This window comes from Micrasema longulum, unplaced genomic scaffold, assembly GCF_059751315.1.
Source record: "Micrasema longulum isolate JH-2025_06_02 unplaced genomic scaffold, ASM5975131v1 h1tg001218l, whole genome shotgun sequence".
NCBI classification, from domain to species: domain Eukaryota; kingdom Metazoa; phylum Arthropoda; class Insecta; order Trichoptera; family Brachycentridae; genus Micrasema; species Micrasema longulum.
The window spans coordinates 213,679-237,171 of record NW_028278405.1 but is presented as its reverse complement, the minus strand read 5'-3'; the positions used below and the strand labels follow the sequence as shown (position 1 = coordinate 237,171).

General features: G+C 33.0%; 1 protein-coding gene across 3 annotated transcripts in view; it reads right to left on the bottom strand.

Annotated features, from left to right (window-relative positions):
• LOC148276431 (sodium-dependent nutrient amino acid transporter 1-like) overlaps positions 1-23,493 on the bottom strand; it is an 86,709-nt gene that overhangs the window by 53,170 nt on the left and 10,046 nt on the right. For 2 of the 3 annotated variants that reach the window (XM_088234280.1, XM_088234281.1), the window contains 3 exons: positions 8,212-8,301; positions 6,612-6,704; positions 444-735 (listed from right to left, as the gene is read on the bottom strand). In XM_088234280.1, coding sequence (XP_088090406.1) covers positions 444-735; positions 6,612-6,704; positions 8,212-8,301 — 475 coding nt within the window. Of the gene's footprint in view, positions 1-443; positions 736-6,611; positions 6,705-8,211; positions 8,758-23,493 lie in introns of those variants that run through there. The other variant, XM_088234279.1, reaches the window with a different exon arrangement.

The window sequence follows — 23,493 nt, the reverse complement described above, 5'->3', positions numbered from 1 at the left end:
ATAAAATATGAGCTGCAAAATTGTTACTTAAATAGAAATATGTTCGCTCACAAATTATTATACTGATCGTTCTGAATAACTCGTAAATCAAATTCGTATTTTCAAGTCGCCGTTTTCAATATTTGCTTCGCCCACTTAGTATTTCAGTACGCCATAATCAGTGTTTTTGACAATCTTAGTTTGAATTTATATTTGATCATTTAAATACTACCCTTATTTCAAACGGGACATTTCTTATCTCAGTGTGTAACTCAGGGACAGCGAGCTTCTAAATATAACGATAAAATGCCGGGAGATGGAGTATCTCGGCCATAGCTGTACTATAATTGGGGGTCCAAAATACTTGGTTTCACAAATAGCAACAGCCTTATATCGGATTGATTTATTTTCTATTGAATAAGGTACATTTCAATCTCGGAAAGAATTAATAATAAATAAATTACCTCTCATGCCCGGACAGAAGTCGTAAACCTTCACGCTCCCTTTGCTGGAGAACTGTCCCATGTACATCTCCAGGAAATAGACCGGCTTGCCCACGAGGAACAGGACGATGATGTAGGGGATGAGGAAGGCACCGCCCCCGTTGGAGTACGCCGTGTACGGGAACCGCCAGATGTTGCCCAGCCCGATGGACATGGCGATGCAGGACATGAGGAACTCCAGCCCTCCGCCCCACTGGTCCCTCGCGGGGCCCGTCGCCGCCTCCTCCGGAGATTCCTTTTCAAGATCACCGACCTGCAACAGTCATTTATACAATTTATGGACGAGTGGCAGGGTAAAACTATCAAATAATGAGGAGTTTTGATTTTGCAACTTTTTAAACTTTACAATAACATAGCCCGTGGCGTCACTAATTCTGATCACGGTGAAACATAACGCGAAGAAAGCATGGGTTTAACTGAGGTTTATTGTACGATCCGCTGACTTGCTGGCATTCTACGATATCGTTTGACATGATCGTATTAATTTGTAGGAACGGCAAATTTTTAGTCTTGACGAAGAGACGGGTACGTCTCTAAACCGGTAGACTAAAAAAGTCGGTAAGTGGTTATATACTAATATTTACTAACATTAGTTAACATAAGTTGTTATTATTTCTTTCATTTAAAAACCAAACTCCATACAATCGTAATTTGTACCCCAAACACTCTAAACATCGAAAAACATGGCTACCCCGGAAACCAAAAATCTGTTACCGGTTCTCAGTCCTCACTGGAGTAATTCTCATTCAGCGCCTCCACGTCGCGGGGGTGGGCAGCTTTCACTTCAGTACACCGAAGTGCTCGGGTGACTAAGTTCGGATGAGGCCCCAGCATTAAACCTTTGCCTAGGGCTACGGGTGAAGATGTATGGCGGAACAGGCGGAAGGGACACAAATCTTCTCTCAAACCTCCCGGACATACTTCCGGCTGTGGGCTGTTGGAAGACAGCGGCGTCAGACGGGACGTTGTGTCAAGGATGGCAGCGGAGGAACAATAGTCAACGGTGGCTTCCTAAGCCCTGGTTATCAAGAGGGGTTACTGTCTCGGCGTCAGGTGGCAACCGGTTGTAAAAAACAAACCAAACAAAAAATCTCCCAGTCCGACGTGCAGACTGCAGACCAGGAGGGCTGACCCCGAGTGAATGGGACATGAAACCGGAAGGAAGAAGAAGATGTTTTGTTTTTATTATTTCATTCATTTAAAACTGTTATTTGGTTACATTATTCATTACTCAGTGTATTTGAAAGGAAAGTGAGGTTACTGACTGCATATTAAATGTTAATAACGAATGTCTTGAACAAGTAAAAGAATTTGTGTACCTGTGAAGCATGTTTTCAAGAGACGGAAGAGTAGAAAAAGATGTTAAAAGGAGAGTGAATGCGGGCAACCAAATGAACGGCGCACTAAGCGCAGTAAATTCCAAAAGAATATATCAATCGAAGCTAAACTGGCGGCGCACAACGGAGTTTTAGTCCCGACACTAATGTATGGAAGTGAAACATCGAACTGGCAGAGGAAGGATGAAAGCCGAGTGAACGCGGTTGAAATGCGATCTCTTAGACGAATGTGTGGGAAATCAATGTATGACAGGGTGATGAAATCAGGCGAGAGTGTAAATCAGAGTCAGGTATAATTGATAAGATTAAGAAAAGGTCTCTGAGATGGTTTGGTCATGTAGAACGAATGGATGACGAAAGAATGGTAAAACGACGTGCACGATCAGATAAATCAAAATCTTAAGTCTGCTCATGTCAAAAGCAGGCAGAACCGAAGGTCATCTATGACAAGATGTATGAATTTGGAAGAAGCTAGAAATGTATGCCAGGATAGACGTGTGCGGTCCATTCTCTCTGCCTACTCCTACGGGGAAATGTCGGGATGGTAGCAATAGTAGTAATTTCTTTCATTTGCATTTTATAAACTGTATTTCAATTATGTTATTTTACGATGTCTGCCTTAAAACAGGTTGTACCTAGTTAGGCAGACTAGACATGATCCAGATAAATCTATTACCTAAGTGTTTATGTAGTAGATAAAGTTATTGTTATTTTTGTTAATAAACTATGATTATTATTATTATTATTTATTTAATTATTTTTTTAATTGATATTTTGTATATTTGATGACAAAATACGCATGTATAATTTATATTTGATTATTTTTTATGTTATTCCTTTTCTGGGTGTTATTCTTTATATCTTATATAAATAACAATTATATTTAGTCACTTTTTTGACAAATGTTTTGGCTTAGCCTAAAAAGCCGTAATAAGTTCGTGAATTTGTAATTTGAAATGAATAAATAAATAGAGTTTACCCAGACAAAATTTTATGTAGTTTATATATTATTATTGTGGTTTAAATAATATCATACATGTATGTTATATAGTTACGCAATGAGTGTTTTGGACATGGAGTACATAACACAAGTATAGGTGTATTTATTAATTATTTGAAAATCGATAAATATTTTTCATCATTCATTATGGTCCGATGCTTGCGTCATCACTAGCCAGTTGCTAATCAAATACTTTTTTTAATTAATCCATTTGAAAGATTATGCGGTGATGCGTGGAAAATGCATTTCTTTAGTCTGAACAAAACATTCGATGGGATAATAATTTAATCCTTTCTCTTATGTACGCAAAAATTAATAACAATTTTATCTTTGTTTTTATCGAAGTTAAAAATATTTTAAGGAACTTCAAATTTAAGCTGATTGTGATTATTTTGTTTACACGAGCAAAAATATATAAACAAAAAAAACAGAACAATAAACGATTAGATTGCTAAAAAACTGTCTTTGTTATTTTAACTGTAAATATTTTTGATAAAATAAATTAATATCTTATTCTTGATTAGATTAAAATCTTTTTAATCAAACACAAAAATGTTAGTGATTATAAAATGTTCTTGATGTTTCAATTAATTACTTCGCCTCTATTTAAATTTATAAACAGAATATTTATTATTAAGAACCGCTTTTTATAAAACGAACAATTTTTTTTTAATTTTAACGCCCATCAGTTCATGTTTACCTCTTCGTTCTTATTCAGGGAGATATGAGGTTTCTTTTTAAAATTCAAAGTAATAAAGGTCTGTGGAATACAATCATTTAAAAAAAAATGTTACTTATTAGTTGCATAAAACTTATTCAAATTCCCGTAAAAATTACCATTCCATTGGCCACGCCCCTTATACGTCACGATTTATGTTTATTTGTTCCTGACCATTCAAATTTGTTTAGGAAATGGTCACAAATCTTGAAGTCACAACTATCAAGGCCAAACATGTCGCGTTTTTCTAGTGACGTATTTTTTTTTTAAATTTCATTTTTTAATTTTCGTATGAAAACATTTCTTCGCAATATCTACATATATTGATTTTGAAAACACAATTAATTATTCTAAATCCATTTTATATATTTTTATCGGTGTTAGTAGTGTGTGATTTTTTTCAATTCCTCCTTTTCATATCACGCTTAAAGAAACATCTCATTTCTCTTTCTTAATCTCTTCTCTTTTTCTCTCATTTTATCCCCTTTCCACATTGAAGGCTAATATTAACATTTATTAATTAATATTTTTATTTTTGCATCAATTTTTTTATTATTTTACTGTTTCTAGCAAACGTATTGAAACATAAATTGTTTATTAGGTATCAACACATAATTAGGTTGAGAGCGGTTTTTTTTTAAATTTAAAAATGAATAAAGTAATAAATTATTTTAAAGAAACTTTTCTGCATTTTAAGATATAGTATATGATTTTTTTTACATATATTATCTTATTTGATTACAAGCCTTCAAACTGGTCAAGTAAAGGTAGATAGGTATTTTAATCATGATTTATTTTTATTTTATTGGCAAACTATGTACGTCGTAATTAAATTGTTAATATAATTCTAATTAATTTCTATTCATCTTCCTTATAGTTGATTGCAAAGCAAAGTTAATTAAATATTCTCATTATTTTGATAGGGAAAACAAATTGTAAATGAAATTATAATCCTCAGCAGTAGTGAGTAATTTTCATGACTTTTTCTCACCCCACATCAAGTTTAGTATGCGCTATCGTGCCACGGGTTTCTAATAAAAAGATAATACTATTATGATGGCACCTATTCATTCGGATAGAATGATGTCTAGCTTCGATAAATCATCCATAAAATAAAATTATCTCGACAAGATAAATATTTGCACATAATATATGATGAATTGGTTTCATTAATTTAAAAATCGAGAGCATTAAACCGTCTCGTCAGTAAACAATATTTCATTTTTGTTTTTTGATGAATTCTGCATTTAACCCTTTTTGAGATTCTATTAAATTTTTGAGATTTTATCAAATTTTACATATTTTTTAATGGCGAAGTAGAAATTTTAAAAGGAATATAAATGACGAGACGTTTACAAGGCTAATAACACTGGTTAACGTGATCTTTGTCTCAAGAGTGCCAATAGGGGCACTCAATGCAATTTTTTATCCTGTTTTTAAATATGTATTCGGGATTTCTCCATCGCCCACAGAATTTTGACAAAAAGGACATGGACAATACCCCTGGTTTGAGGAACTATCATATTCACTGAAGAATGTAGCTTGGCAAGTATTCAAAAATGTTTTTCAAAGTTTCTAGGTAAGTCAGAATGTTCGAATATCGTGCAGTTAAGAATGGAGAAAGTATGAAAAGCAGACAGTTATTTCAATTTTCTACAATAACTACAACTTGTACAACCGGAATCGTCATTGATAAGTTAGTTCCGTATCGCGATAGAGATACAAAAGTCTTATAAGCGACCGTCGATCATCTGATAGACGTTAACATCCAAACTCTTAAATAGTCTAACACCCCTCGCGGGGAAAACCATCACGATAAATTTATTCAATCTATCAGCCTACATAAAAATGATATAAATATTAAGTATTCTATCACAAATTACATAGGTACTGGTAGTTATGGCATTTATCTGAAAATTTGAACACTTTAAACAGACTTGCATCATCTTTAATATATGTCTAAAATATTAATACTCTAGAATTGATTGATTTCGTCTGTCCCTTATACTCGCGCACAGGAATTTAAACCTGGTTATCGTAGTATCAACGCTAAAGAAGGGTTATTTTTGGCTATTAAAATTGTTGATAACAGTCGGCCACAGCTGAATGTTATATTTTTCAATTACTTTCTCTTTTCTTTTTAATTTTAATTTTAATCCCTTACTAAACAAAATATTTTTATATAAATTTCCCGTAGCACTGAACTTCATCACTATGCTAATTTAAAACATCGTCTTGTGCTAAATTAAAACCTGGTCTTTTTTTCTCTTCTCGATTTTTTTTATGGCTTTTACCCGATAGTAGCTGCTGAGTGCAACTGTGCACTAATGTGTTTGATACACCTATGCTATAAAGTAAGATTGAAAATTAATCCAAAAGTAAATACCTTTAAAATTGTTAGCTTTCCATCTACAGAAACAAAAAAACGACTTTTCGTGTTCTATACGTGCGATTGATAAAATCTAATTAATAAAACATTATCTACATGAATGGATTAATTATAATCAAGAATTAAAATTCTTCTCTGCTTGAGATATTTAAATGCCTACACACCAATTGAATTAATCTTATTGAATGTAAAAATAAATAATTATAATATATTCTGTTATCTGCAGAATACGATTTAGATAAAAACGGACTTAAACTGAAAGGCACTAATTTGTAGATAGACGAGTACTCCGCAAAAAAAAACAAAATCTTTTTACAACCCTTATCCGCACCTTGTGCTACATATCACTGCATTTAAAATGCAGCGTATCTCAATTATCTGTTACAGAAAGGTAAGTTGATCAGTCTTACGCTTAAGGTGACAGTTCAGAGTCAGTAAAGAGTGCAAAACCAGCAAATTAACGAGTATTTATTCAGCCTCATTAGGTTAGCCTGTATCCATGCAGGAATTACACTTATTAAGTCTGAACTTTTGCGGCAAACTGTTAAAGACTTTTGTAATCACTCAAACAATCCAACACGTTTTACACCCTGTAAATGCCTTAACTTCCATACTCCCTTCTCAATACTGTTTCCCGTCTCTACAAAATCAGCACATTATTTTAATATCCAGCTAGAATTATTACCTTAGAAATAGTAGATCGCTTCCCATTGGTTAGATCACTCGTATTCAATTCTCCGTCTTGAACAAATCCTCCATTCAACTCCCCGTGAAGATCCTGCAACAGAAAATGGTTCAATATTTCAATACTTAGTAATTTAATAAAATAAATAAAACAACTTTGTTTTTAATCACTATTTTTTTTTCTTCCGCCAACTGGTTTAAAGCAAACAAGCCTCTTCATCAAGGTTTACGTAACTTACGCAAACCTTGACGAAGGAGATTTTTTTTCCATGATTAGTAAATACTACACGTGGAGCCGATAAATGAAGTCTTTTTTTCCCTAAAAGGGTGGTACTTTGTGTGCTTCAAATATAAAATTTATATCCAAATTTTTATTTAATATGAATAACAAAAATTTTCAGTTTTACTTATAATAGCACTGAAGTTAACATTTATCTTCAATTTCATTTTCAAAGTAAAATTAGGTTTTCTCTATGTAAAAGCTGAAAATGCATACAAATTTTCCTCAAATACTTTACCGACGAAGGTTACCGTCGAAGATACATTGAATGTTAATTCACACAAAATTATCGGTTTTTCTTTATAGACAATCGAAGATAACTCTGTTAACTTCCCATTGTAATCGGGGCCCTGGATCTGATTTTAGTGCAGGTTTAGTCTTTAAAAAAATATATAATATATCAACAATGAGTAACATTACTTGAAAATTATTGATTTGCGAATGGATTATGTTGTTCGTTATACACAGTTGTTCAGCGCCAGACCGCAAAACTTCAGAGAAACATTCCTCATGATAAGCTTTTAAAAAAATTCTAATATTTTTTTTACAAAAAGTGATTAAAATATTGCAATCTCAAAATGTAGTAAATTCTTAATTTCTCGGACAAGCAGTCCCTGCACAAACTTCTACCCCTCTCCTACCCAGCCGCTTCTCTTGGGATGGGTAGGGGTTTGCGGGAGGGACACTAGTCTGAGAAATTATAGATTTACTCCATTTTGAGAAATTAAAGATTTACTCCATGAGATAAAAAATAAATACTTTTTGGAATAAAATTGTTAGAATTTTGTTTAAAGCTCACGATGAGGAATGTTCTTTTAAAGTATCGCGGTCTGGCCCTGAAAACCGTGTATAATGTTACTACTATCTACGATAGTACGGTAACGATCGATAACTCTCGGAACTCCTGTGACGCTTCCACGGAATACCTGATTGGCCCACATTAGAATATCCTTCCTGATTCCAACAGTTTAGCTAAAAGAATGTAATATAATAGCAGAACAATCTTTTTTTTGAAATATAAACCTTGTATATTATAAGCAAGGTAAAAAATAATGCAACTCCCAAATAAAAAAAATATTTAAAATACCAGGGTTCCGAGGAACACCTTTTAGAAACCCCCGCGTTAGTGTATGTCGATGTGTGACGTGTGACCATGGTTTATTTTCTATTTGATTTTCTCAATTTGTGCCGATTGACTCAACATATTCCTTATTTCCCTCTTGCGGATATTTGCTATTTATCTTCCCTTCCACGCGATATCGCGACGAAGAAAGAACAACACGAAGCTTGCGGAATACATTTTCCTCGGTTATATATTTACCTTTGTTAGTGTGGCTACGCCGTTTCTAAATTCATTCATATTCAGGTCCGCGTCAGGAACAAACGCCCCATTGTGCTCCCCGTGGAGATCCTGCAACACAATAAATTCATTTATAAAACACATTTTTAATACAAGAAACCCCGGGAAAACGTTTTTTCTTCTTAGCTCGTAAATGTACACAATAAGGGAAATAATAACGTGGTCTCCTTTGTAATAAAACACGTGGCGGGGTAATTTTACTACTAATCTTACCATATTACCGTAAGGGTAAGCAGGGAGGATGGATCGCCACACACGTGTATCATGACATACATTCCTAGCTTCTTCCACATTCATATATGACCTATGCTTGTGTCCGCTTTTGACATGACCAGACGTAAGATTTTGGTTTATCAGATAATTCCACGTCTTCTTTGATAGTCCTCGACCCACGTTACCGTTCATTCTCGCCACATGTATCTGTTTTATCTTTTTTTTGTCATCTATCCGTTTTCCGCACCTCAAAACTGAACCGATTTAGTTTTTTTTTAGACCGAGTATTAGAATAAAAATTCAGGTATTGGTTTGTTTTGCGTTTTTCAAAAAAAGAAATATTTGTATACCGTGCGCCCGAAGACAGCAGATAAAACTGTGCTTTTTTACGGGTTTTTGGATGGTTCTAGTTCTCATAATAATAAATGTGTAAAAAAAAATACTGCTCTATTACCATAAACCAGAGAGAAAATAAGGGAATACGTTTGTATGGAGAAAAGTAGGACAGCGCTTCCTCTTCCTCTTCTACTTAATAAATTTAATATTTTTAGAGCTAATAGGCTCATAGCAAAGATCTACATTTCACTGAAATCGGCACAAAAATCGGTCCAGTAGTTATTTAGTCCATCGAGGACACACAGACAAACATTCGATATAGATATAAATAAGGCATCTAATCATATTTATGCAAACATAACTTGATCATTTATTATAATTTAGGATTTTTAAACAGAACACACATTTTCTTTTTATAAATAAAGACTTCCTTGTTCAAAAAAAATTGTAATGTCTTCAAAGAAAAGCTGATTATTATTTTAATTTTTTTGCAGTTATGTTTACTTGCAGAAAAACAGCTGGCATGTATTTAAGAGAAGAGAAAAAGGAGTAAACAGTAAACATACACCAGAACATTTATATATTTTTTAACAATTGTAATCTACAATTTGCTGCCTAACTAGAGCATGTTCTGAGGATAACAAATGGTGGATTTACTGGTTACAAAATTAATGGAACATGTACGAGTATGTAAAATTTAAGAATAGGTATTTTAACATAGTTTGTCACTCTCTCGCCGATGCCTGCCCGATATTGTGTTAGTAAGACAACTGCAAATCGGACTGATTATTCCTAACTAAAATCGGCAAAATCAAGGTTTTGTTGACCCGTTTCTCACACCCCAAACCTGACTTTCTTTTGGGCAAAAATATCAGAATAAAATTTTCGGTGTACCTTTTTTAGTTTTTCGAAAATATTTATTTATTTATTTATTAAGGAAATAATACAGTCTTTATATAAATACAAGATACAAAAAAAAACAATTAAAAATGTAAGACCAATTACAGATTTCACGTTAATTTATTATGAATGCAGGAGAAGAGGGGAAAAGTAATTAAACTCTAAACAAATATATAAATATAAATATTAAATAAAAAGTACATAAAAGGGAGAAAACATTGCATAGCTCCAACGATACTTTTCTCCCCTCTCTCTCTGCTTCCATGAACATTTATATTTCTTAGTAAAAATTCATAACCAACAATAATAAATTAGATGCAGGTAGTAGATGTAGGTTCATATGAATAAGTTAAAATTAAGAGTTGAAATTAAAAGTTTAAATTTAAAATTAAATTTAGAATTTGAAATTAAAATTAGAATTTGAAATTAAAATTAAAAAAGTTTAAAAAAAGTAAAAATATAATATGGATCATATTTGTATACCGTACTTCAGATAAAACTGGTCGTTTTAATGGGTTTTTAGGTGGTCCTAGCTCCCATAAGAAACAATTAATAAAAAAAGCAAAACAGCAGACACGCCAATGGTAAATATCTAATATATCTATAGTATGTAAAAAAAATCTATAGTGCCATAATCCAGTGAGAAAATACGGGAATAGTAAAAAGAATACTAATAATAATAATAATTGTAATAAAAAAGTCAGACCACGTTTCTTCTTATGCATTAAAATATGACAGATAAAATAAAATCTTAAGTTTGGTTCACTTCGTAACCTTTTTGTAGTCTTGTGCAACAATCCACTTGGATTTTTTAATGATTTTTTTCAAACTGTTCCCAGATATAAAAAAATCAAATTAGATATTTTATAGATCGTCAAAAACATAAAGTGTAGGTATATTTGTATACTACCAATCGTCATATTAAATACATAATTTGATTTGCCCTATAAAAACGACGTTACGCAATTCTTAGAAATGATTCTGTGATAGATCTTATACAACAAGCAAACTATAATGTCAGAATTATGATGTTAATTTCATTAAACCAGTTTTTATTACTAGTTTGATAAAACTAGTTTTATTAACAAAGGTGTTATTATAAAAAAAAAGTACCCACAATATTATTAAAAGATACGTATACAATCCAATCTTTAGACAAAAAAAATGGTATTTTCACACTTATTTCCACGGCTCGGCTTTTGGTCAATTAAAGTATATTGTAATTACACATGAGTAGGGAAAATTGCAATTATTTTATTTATTTCGTGTATCAAGGCGGTATTTTTATGCGTAATTCTTGTGTTAGTCGTATAGATTTTCACGTGTCTTAATTCAATAAGTTAAAATAAAATATATTTTTCTCCGTGTCTCGGCGGATGAAAAATACAGTTCTGGATGTGAATAGAACTAAACGATTATATTCGACTCTAATGTCGCTCTCGGGTAAAAATTCTGACTTCGGGATTCAAGTGAAGATAAGTCCTGGGTTCGATTTCTGGCAAGGTGGACTTGAAATATTGACTGTTTATGTTAAACTGCAGTATTTCATTGTTCCTGGTCTGGCACCTGAAGCGTGAGACTGACCACCTTGCGCACCCGATTTTGCATAGCGTCCTCGATCGGTACAGTTAGCATTTAATTGTACGGCGAAATTTCTCTAAAATGTATGAAAAAAAATTAGGTTTCAATAAAAATTAACTACTTCACAGATTTCAGCGGCTAAGTGTTTATAACAACGAATAAATTATAGTGTTATGTTGCTGCGGCAACCGGTGACAAATTTCCGGAACCAGGCTAGCCATGTTTTGCCACGTTTAGCGTATTTTGACATTTACTGGGTATAAATAATGTGCGCGTGATTCAACTTTTAAATGTCTGAAACACTCACTGACCCGAACTCTCGACGTCGCGGGTGGTATAATTTCGAAGTTTTGGCGAGGGTTTTAAAAATAGCAAAACATTTTTTTTAAATCATAGCGATGATAATGCAATATATTGGGAAAAAAATCGTTTCGAAAATTTATTGACGTTGTTTTTTTGTTGAAAAACACTGAATTTCCTCGTTATTTGCTTATTTAAAAATGTTTAAAAATGGAGAAAATACTTTTATATTATTCCAACATATCAGGTGATACTTTCGTCTTCCAACTTATTTACGGGTGCATCATGTCGTTACCTTTGTTTTCCCACATGATCGAGTGTAACTCCTCCCGTAATCCACGTCCAACTTGTAAATGAAACAAAACTTTAGTATTTTGGTCAAACTGTTATCCACCGAATGCACCATTGTTAACCACCGCACAAATTTCGCTCAAACCTCAAATCACTTTGGCCTCAGCCGTTTGGTTTACGTTTACAATGATTGCTCCAATAGCACTTCTAATCATTCTCATTGATCAGATTCTCTTGATCATCGAATGGCAACGATTTTATGCATTGAACCAGGGTCCGTCAATGGCGCACGAAAAAGCATTTTCCGCGTTTGCCACCCAGAAGAAATAAAAAAAAACGTGATAAATTTTCCGGGATTGTTATTATTAATTTGGATAACTTATATTCGGAACTTTTACCGTATTAGGCCAGTAGCTCAATCACAAATAACCATTGACGTGCTAATGAGCGACGTGATATCAATTTCTAACCATTATTGTTTATCGTATTCGCGATCACAAACCTAATATTGAATGTCAAAATATTTACGTTTCGCGAGGTATAATCCTGCTGCGCAATCACATATTTGAATTTCACCGGTGTAAATATGGAAAATATTCCAATGCTGCTATTTTTATTTAATTACTTATCGTGCTATTTATTGCATTTAGCCGGCGGTTGGCAAGTCAAATTCAAGAAAAGCAGTCGCCATACTAAATGGAATTTAATATTTACTTGTTTGTATTAGATACTTCTTATTATATTGCAAATACAATATAAAGTATTGTTTTTTTTATAGTAAACGCCGATTTCTCGCCAATGAACTGTATTCATTTACGAGGAAAACAATCAACAAACAGACACGAGCGTTGACTTAGAGATTACACACGCGTTGACTTATGACTACGATAACTTAAGCATGTTCATTTTTGTTCATTGTGATCGCTCAAATGCTTATCGTGTTTTTAAGCACGTCGATAGTTATTTGTGATTGAGCTACAGGAGACCCAATTACTTTATTAAATACCCAGGCTTAAGAAAATAACTTTTTTTGTTTTCTCTCGTTGATATTGCCTTGATACTCAAATTCAGGAAACCTTGATCATCTTTTATATGAACGTTAGTTGATCAGTCTTACGTTAAAGGTACCAGGGAAGCTATTATGGATATTATCGCCGGAGTAGAGTAGATTTTTTTTGAAATTTTTAGTTTTTGCATGCTATTACACTTTGCTTTAAATTTACCCCCACTGATAATTGAACGTCAAATTATATATAACACAATTTAAAAAACGAAACAAAAATTGATACGGTTTGGTCGATCCAACCTAATTAAGTGTTTTGGGTAATACTTAAGATTTAAATAATGTTCTGAGTGAAAATCATTATGTTTACTTTACGTGTTAATATTTATTTGACGTATATTCATTAGTGTGACCATATATGAAGCAAATTGTAAGCGCGTGCAAAGTCACTCTCTAGGGGGTAGAGATGATTCAGAATACCACCCTAGGACAGAGATAATAGTATAAAATCACCTTTTCAATCAAAACTTAATACCAACCTTTTCAGAAATCAAACATTTGATTAAGGAAAAATTATCAACTGATACATTACGAGGTGGGCTAATTTCCATTCGATTTCACTGTATCGGGATTTTTTGCTGGGACACTGAGTCAAAAACACTCATTCAGGGCTCTGGTTATATTTCCGCCCGGGCATTGACTCCCGCATTAATATTCACATCGTAAATATTAATTCACCGACAGATTTTTAGATTGTTTAATTCTAATAAAATAAAACAAAATGAATCCTCGTCCATTGACAAAACAAACACAAGAAAACCTCATTTATGATACAACGAGACATTTTTTTTAAAAGTTGCTAAGGTACCTTTTTTTTTTATTTAATGCACAAAATACACAATTTTACATAGACAAAATTATTTGTTTTTTATGTCCCGACTTGTTAGAAAATTCCGTGTTAAGTGGGGACTCTTCGATATATAAATCAAAAATATTTATTTACATATTAAAACAATATACAGGTAATCAAAACAATATGCAAAATAATCAAAACAATTTACAAAATATACAAAATAATAATAGAAAAATAAAAATAATAAAAAATTATAATACATGTCAAAAATGGAATCAAAAGTTATATAATAATACGTATGACAGTGATGACATACACATATACGATGTACGTATATGGATAATAATGAAAACAGCAGCGATGTTATGCATTTATTCATACAGTGGTCTCTACCCCTCGATACAATCCAGTTATGGATCTTCATCTTAAATATAGACGTTGTTTTGGAGAACTTAATATGTTCATCCAAGACGTTGAACACTCTTGGAGCTATATATGAAAAGTGTCTCCGAGCAAACATCGTACGTGTTCTCGGTATTAAGTATTACCCATAAGTAGAGCATAGGAAAACCTTTATAATTTATATTATTATTTATCACAAGATGTCGCCTCTTCTATAATAATTGATCTACCCTCTCCGATTCCGCGTTTACATTCCTTAGCTAACAAATTTACTTGTGATATAGACATTATTAATACAACAGTTATTCATTTTAAAACGTTCTTAAATGCATTTTTAAAGCTTATTAATAAAGTCGAAATAAAACTTTATTTTTCATGCAATTTTTTCACTGTTTTTGATGTGTATTATTATTTTCCCTATTGATCCCTTTGTTTGTACCAAATTAACATTTAAAATGCACGTTTTAAAACACACTTTTTAGTCTTAAACTTAGTTTCTTTAATATAATATTATTTTATCTCTAATTATTAATATTTAATATTTTTTTTTTATTTTTGACACTTGTGCAATGATATTTACACACATGTCCACCCTTATTCCATTATAACATCCACTCACCCATCCACCCTCTCACACACTTACACTCACACAAACACTCTAACATGTATGTATTGTACGAGTATTTAATGTATTTCTGTGGATATCTGTTATTGGTTTTATTCTCCGTACATTTTATTTGTTATATATTTTTTTACATGTATTACTGTCTATGATATCCCTAATAAATTAAATTTTAAAAAATATATTTGTTTTATTGTATTCCCTTTCTAAAATTATTTTTTCAAATATTTATAATATGTGTATTAAATCTTATACTCTTAATGTAATTTATTTTTTACATTAATTTGTTAATACCATTTTTTTGTATTGAAAAAAAATATGTATTTACAGTTCGCTTTTTAATTTTTCTTCTTTACTTTTTATGCCTACTAATTTAATTTTTTTTAATGCATATTATATTCATATTTATCTCTTTTTTTATTACGCAAAGTTTTACTGTTGCTTTTGTATCGCTGCATGCTTTTTTAGTTTCTACAAAAAAATGGGTTAAAAAATCATTACTTTGTTCGTACTTACTTACCTGTATTATTTTCGAAAATGCCTCTTGCGCGTATTACAAAAATAAATTTAAAAAATATTAAAAATTATAAAAAGGTGATTGATGACGTTTGTAAATAATGTGATTTCCCATGTTGGCGGTCATCAATAAGTAAATTGGAATGCCCTGGATCGTGTCAATCGATTCCAATTTATGATATTGAGATATTAGAAATGTGGTATTGTTATTTCATCATCTCCGCTGGCGATGTTATTGTGACATCTCCTAATTACACGGACAAGTACGGGAATGTGACATGGTCTAGTCCTACTTTTACTACCCATCGCAGTAAATTTGCGCTTACAGGTATTAAATAGTGGGAAAAATCCACAGTTTCTTTGTTATTTTTTTAATGAAGCATCATAGGTAACTTAATTATGTATATATATACATACTTTTCTTATTTTTACAAAAAAAAATTCAACATTATAAGTATTTCTTCTTAAGGCGGGTAAACGCGAGGAATATAGGGAAAGATTTTTCAAAGCAGAAAGTGAAATAGGTCTAGAAAAATTAAAGAAAATATGTTATTTGAGTATGCATTGTCTGAATACTAAAAATATCAGAGTCTAGATTAGTTCATGCGTTTTTATTGGAAAAATTGAAAATGGAAAACTTAATTATCGGGTCGTGGTCCTGTGGCAGTGTCGCGGTCTCACGGACCGAAGGTCCGAGATTCGCACCCCGCTCTACCACAACTTGATTAACATTTTGTAGTAGTGAGTTATTCACAACTCGTTTAAAATAGTCACCAAAATTGAAATATTCGGGTAAATCACAAGAATGTAAATATCTACTTATTGTCTTTAAAAAAAGTTTTTATTTATATATACGCCCTATGGGCATTTTTAAGGACATATTTATGCATAGAAAATGATTATAAAGGAAAGTAGAAAGACACAATGGTATATAGTAGACTCGGCGGAAGTGGAAGCGGGAGAGAGGTGTTTATAATTGAATTTGATTCAGTGATCGTTTGAAAGAAGACAACTTGTTATCAAATAAATCAAGACTGGTTTGTTTGTTGGCAGGCCTAAGCATTCTGGGCATAGGGGAATGAAAACCATAGTTAATTTTATAGTTATCGGTATGAAAGAGTAAGTTTTGTCTGAGGTTCCTAGTTCGGATATTTAATTTTATCGAGCTCAGTAGTTCAGGCGCATCAAAGAGTGAGTTGAGAATTTTTAATAAGACTAGAAGGTCGGATTTATTTCGACGGTCTTGAAGAGAAGATATGTTTAAGCTAGATTCAAACTCATATACGTATATTGTTTTCCGGATAAGCCCAGCCTCCAGCCTATCTTTCTTGAAAATCGATGTTGAACTGATTCAATACTTTTGATGTTTACCATCATAATATGTAGACTAGGGTGTCCCAGAAAAATTAAAGTTTTATTTTTTCAATGCATACCCTCTAATTTTGTTTGAATGATGTCAAAAAACTTATAAATAAAATTTCACGTAAATTGAATCACGGCAACCCGTGCCGACTTGCATCGGAACTTGTCACAACTTACATAGTACGGCGCACGCGAACTAAGTGTTAATGTGCTTGTTATATCGTGTTTGTTTTTATTAGTATAATGCATTGTTTTCGTTGTGTCAACATGTCTGTGGAGTTACGCAGTTCTAAAAAGGAAATATTTTGGGTTGGGGATATATAACATCAAATCACAGTTTCTAAACTTCCCTCTAATGGACAAGTGCTGGCGGTTTTATTTTATATTATTCGCAAAGTCAATTTAAGCGTCAATGAAAGTGCAAATCTTACTATTCGTGAGTGCATTATTTATTGGGAAAAGTCACGTATACCGACTCAATCTTTACCTTACTGTATTAAAAAACTTGTAGCCTTATACCAAGATTGGAGAAATTTGCAAAAAGATGCAAACAAAACTCAAGATGTGTTTGAGCAGCGTCGACAAGAGTTTGTTACAAATACAAAAAAATTGTTTGATATTGCACATGCCGATGCGCTTCAATTAATAAAGATAAATGAAGATAAGTTTTTTTTTAAAAAGCAGAGAGAGCCAGGACGACCCAGTCATTTACCTGGAGTGGACAAAAATTGACAGAAAAGGAGGAAAAAGCGAGTCTTAGAAATATCCAGGAGCAAAAGCTGCTAGCCACTTATTTGGCATCATAACACCATCTACGTATTTTCATGAGCCATTACAAGGAACTTCATCCTTTGATTCTGAAGTAACGGACTTACAAGAAAATTTGTCCATTCCAATTGAGAGGAAACAGCCCGATACTATTAAAACTTCTGTGAAGAAAAATTTCGTTACTCTGAAACTGGTGGCGGCATTAGAAAAGTGTCAGTTAACTATGAGATATTCTGTCTTAATTATTGAAGCAACTATTGAAGCACTTGGCCACAACACTGACGAATTTCCTATAAACAAATCCTCCATCCAAAGAATTCGTACAGAAAAGCGAAAACAGCGCGCAGAAGCTATAAAACTTAATTTTCAAAACGATGTACCAGATACTCTAACTGTCCACTGGGATGGAAAACTGTTGCCGGCTTTAGATGTACACAAATCTAAAGAGGAACGTCTACCAATCGTTATTTTATACGATAATAAAGAACAACTTATTACTGTGCCAAAATTAGAAATTTCATCGGGAAGCGAACACGCACAAGCAGTTTGGAATGCTATTGTTGACTGGAATCTTGAAGATAAAGCACATATCCTCTGATGTGATACTACTGCTTCTAACACAGGCCGAATAAATGGTGCATGTGTGCTTCTCGAACAGAAATTGAACAGAGAAATGTTAATTTTTGCTTGCTGCCGTCACATCTACGAATTGGTACTAAAAGCTGTGTTCGAGGCCAAAATCAGCCAAGTCACTACAAGTACCGATATCCCTTTATTCAAAATTTTTCGATCAAACTGGAAAAACATCAATGTAGAGAAGATACAAAGCCACAAATAAACGCTATTACGTCTGAACGATTCTAAAATTGATGAACTTTTAGAGTATTACAGAACTGAATTGACCAAAGAAATTGTAAGAGATGACTATCAAGAGTTAATAGAGCTCTGCATAATATTTCTTGGCGGAGATAAAGTAATTGAATTTAAAATTCAGCCTCCAGGCGCCAGGTGGACGGCGAGAGCTATTTATTTATTAAAAATATCGTTGTTTAGCTCTCAATTCAAAATGTCAAATAAGGACAAAACAGCTCTATTAGACGTCTGCCTGTTTATCGCGACATCCTATGTCAAGCCTTGGCTGCAATGCACTTTAGCGGTAAAAGCGCCCTACCAGTACTTGTGCTTTTTGAAGGCTGTGAAGGCATACGAAATGGTCGACAAAACTATATCAAAAGCGGCTATACAGAAGTTTTGGCAGCATTTGTGGTATTTAGCAGACGAAATGTCTATCTTGTCTCTATTTGACGATGATATTAACCAAGAAAGTAAAGTAAAAATAGTTGCTAATTTGGCCAAAGAAAATCCATCGGTCCACAATAAACGCTACTTTCCATCGAGAGAAGAACTTAGCGGGCCTCTTTTCGAAAAAAAAACATCGATGACTTTGTTTCCATGAACAGCAGATCCTTTTTCAGGCGACTCAAAATTGATGACAGTTTTCTCATGGAGTGTCCTACTTTGTGGCTTGCTAATGCTTCGTTTCAACACGTTAAAATGAAGGTGCAGTCACTGAAAGCAGTTAATAATACGGCTGAAAGAGCTGTTAAGTTGATGCAAGACTTTCATGGCTTAATCACAGTGGACGAGGAACAAAAACAATATTTATTACGTTGCGTACAAGAACACAGAAAAGTATATTCTGACTGTAAAAAAAAAAACCTTCAAAAGAAAATTTAATTAATAATGTCCTTTAAATAATTAATATGTATAATACATAATAAACATGATATAATAATCAAAGTACCATTGTTTTATTTACAAAATAAATATTAAGTAAAAATATTCCCCGATGGTTTCCATACAAACTTTTAGTTATTAAGGTCAAATGAAACAAAATAAAAAGGTATGCGTGTCTCAATCTGTAAAAAAAAATTGCCCTTATAGTCTGGGACACCCTAATGTCTACATTAGGGTGTCCCAGACTATAAGGGACCGCATAGCATTTGAATACTCAAAGTGCGGGCGAACTTGGATTGGTAAAATATTTAGTTATTGTTATATTTATTGGATAATATCCTGTTAATTAGGATTTATTAAAATTTTTAATCGTTTTGAGGTTGGCACTTTTTTTCTTAAAAGCCTATTAAAAATATGAGAGAGAAATAAATAAATTTTGAAGTCGAAATTAATTCTGACATAACTGTTATTTTCGGAAACGAGTGGTTAGATGCAGTGGCTAGACAAGCTAAATGCTGCCCTATTAACATACAAGAACATCTAGCCGTAAAATGTTACCAATGTAAAAAATAAATTAGGTTTTTATATTTTTTCCGTCTGTTTTACTATCTTTCGGATTTTACGTATCGAGAAGTTAAAGAATTCAGCTTTATAGTCGCTCGGTAGATAAATACAGACGATATAAGGCATATAGTATTGGTAAGTGTCAAAAGTCTTTTAAAATCATGTTCAAGCGAGCGTTTTTTGCTTGAATTGGGATTTATTGGAGTTTATAATCGCTTTGAAGTGGGCACTTTTTACCACAGAAGCCTATTTAAAATATAAATGAGGACTATTTCAAATGTCAATGGAGTAAGGAACGTGGACTAATTTTTGCCGTGATTCATTAGTTTGTTTCGATCATATGATGTCAATATGGCAAGTAGGTAGAACATACTGAGGAAAATACACATAGTACAGAAGTTAAGTATACCGTCTCTATATATACAGATGAAGATAACGATCATAATCGAGGCGCATGTCCGCTTCCTTAGAAACAGATCTAATGTGATTCCGTAAAAAATGCCCTTCAGCCAAATACAGAAAGACTCTTAAACAATTCACACAAAAATATAGTTCTTGAATTATTTTTAAAAAGCTTAACTTAAAGCTTATCTTCGCAAAGTGAGCGGAGAATATTCGCGAGTTTTTTTACGTCGTTTTCTTACAATCCAGTGAGCTAAGGAAATTGAATATTTCTAAAAGAAAACTCGACGAAGAAGTTGCCGCGTATAATAGCATAGTACTTCAAATTATCTTCCTCAATGCGGAATACCTGTGTATTCTATATAGTAGAGACCGATGTAAAATTTTCTGTGATATGACTCTTGTAGGTATGTAATTCCCCCGTTTAATAAATGGGTTTTCCTTGTAATGTCGTGTTCAATATTCCACCCACGTGAACTTGTTTCTATGAATGCAACCATTTTGTATTTAAAGTATTCATTGGAAATACGGACATAATTATTCACAGTTAGTAAATTTTATTTTATTTTATTAATTAATTTTTAACATCGAGAACATTACAGAACTCATCCATGAAGGAGTATTGATAGTGTAATGTTTTGATACATTACAAAGCAGGTAATTTAATAAAAAATAAAAAACTTATCTCACAATACATACTTGTATGTCAATAAATACTTACTTTGTTATATTTTTCCCGAAATTCAAATATAAATACCTAAATTCCCCATTACCTACTAAACACTTATACCCGTATGCAGAGACAAAACTTAAAGTGAGGAAAGTACATTCTAATTTCAAATGCAGAGAATAACCCGAAGGTGAAGACAATAGAATGTACTCTCCTCACCTTAAGGTTTGTCTCTGCATACGGGTATTAGCCTCGCCCTTAACCATTGGTTTTTCCCTCAATTATGATTAATGTACAAATGTTCATGCTATAGTTCATAATATTATTTTTATTTTCTACTTAAACTTATACCATGAATTATATAACTATAGAAGGACATTCAATCCATCTAATCTTCACATTCGTTTGAAAATACCCTAACAAGGCGAAACAATTGTCTCGAAGTTTTTGTTTTTATATTTTTTATATTTGTAAAAACAAAATAAAGCCTTCAGTAGACTCAAATCAGTGTTTGTTTTCTAATATTATAAGTTTAAATATGGAGTTCTACAAAATAAACACCAAATCAATCAAAACTTAATCAGTAACATGGTGTAAATCATATTTTCAAAAAAAAAAAAAAGGGAAAACATGTTCAAAATTTCCTACAGGTAATTTGAGTTATCGACCAATATCAGTACCTACGTCTCATACTATCCTCACAGTCGTACACGTACACGACGGCAACGGTAGCGGCAACACAGAGGCACAGAGGTATCAGTGTTTCTCGCCGCACTTGGAAATCGGCTAATTACTCTAGCGACCTTCATTGATAATAACGAATTCTGCATTCGATTATGAGCACAATGTACTTACATATATGTAGGTTGTAGGAAAGTAAATTTATTAAATGAACGGTCGTGGTTCGCGGTTAAGGCTTTAGTCTGATAATAAACAAGGAAATCGTACAAATATGCCATTTTAAAAAGCAGTTCTCTCGAAATCACGATACAATAAAAGTAACAGAAATATAACGAAAATATATTAGGTAAAATATCTTCTTTACCAGCTGGTTAGGCCTGTTAAAATTTACTCTGAACGTATACTGGTAGGTACCGGTGACAAGTATTTGAGAAAAATTAGTTATATTAATTTGACTTTTTTAAAGTCATAAACGGATTTTTTTTTTAGTTTTTAAAAAGAAATAAAGGAATTTTAAATTACATAAATGTTAAGGTATTTTAATTTATTTTTCTTTTTATTTTTCTTTTAGTCGGCCTCGAGGTGTAATGGTCAGCGCGTTTGCCTATCATGCGAGAGTTCTCGGGTTCGATTCTCGACATGGTTGAAAAGAAATATTTATTTCAAATGGTGTTTTTACACTAGAATATATCATAGATCTGTAACAAAAATGATCAAGAGACGCTGTGATCGGTGTACCAATGCAGTGCCATAAGCACCATTAGGTGCTGAAAGGGAATCTATCATATCTATCCTATGAATGAATCAAATATAAAAGGTATGAATTTTTTATAAAATATTTATTTGAATGTGTATATTCCATGTGGTTTGACTTTGAGCGGAATGAAGTAATTCAGTGTCAACTGTCATCAAGCGGAGGCAATACGGTTGGCTTGGCCACGTACTGCGGATGCCTCCTGAGAGCCTTAACCGCGATTGCCTATTTTACAAGGCATCAGGTTCTCGACGTTCTGGACGTCCACTGCTGACTGTTCGTCGGCAGTTTATGTCAGAACTTCGGGACGAGAACGTGACTTGAGACGACGCAAAGGAGTTGGCAGCCGATAGAGATGCGTGGAGGCTCTTTGTGGATACCACACGCCCCAACTAGGAAACGGAACTGGAATGATGATAATGATGATGATGATATTCCATTTAAAGTTATGTAAAATTTAACTGAAATTTAAATTAGGTTAAATTATAATAAAATAAATAATAACAACTTTGTTTTTAACCACTTTTTTCTACCGACCGAGGCATACTTAACTAATCCTTTACTAATTACCTCGATAAATGCCTTTTGGGCGTTAATGAATAAAATAAATAAATAAATAAGCAATTGTTGTAAATAGGTGGTTTTTCTTTGCAATATTTAACTGTCTATGCTGTTTGTTTTAGCACCTGTGATTACCTTTCGTGTAATAAAAACTATCCCGATGCGCTGTAATTGGAGTACTAATTTAGTGCACTATGCGCGGATAGAGAAATTATAATGATGAAGTCACACCATTAAAACAAATGTATTTACTAAATATCGCGTGCAGTCTTCATTATGATGCAATCAAAATATTGAGATAAGCGCATAGCGGTGTCCTCGCCAGCCGGAATCATAAATGTTTGATGTTTGGCCTTAAAACTGCAGAAACGCTAAGACGATTGGCTCAATTTAGGTTCTCATCAGAGCCACGCAATAATATTTTGCAATGAGGGAAGCACTTCCTGCCTTCCGAAAGAATGAAAAACCGTGAAAATACGGATATTCGTATTATTACCTACATAGGCGGAATAGATAATACTGCACTGTGTGTATTACGATATATTAAACCATCCAATGACAAGTTATAAGCCCTGTAAATGCTCGTTTATCAACACTAAAGCTAGGGTTTCCTAGGACAGCGGTGCCCGTATTTTAACGGCCGTAGTGAACGGTGATGCGGTGGACAGCCGTCGTAACGATGACTAGAGTATGGTTTTCTAGTAAAACGGTGTTATCAACACCATCT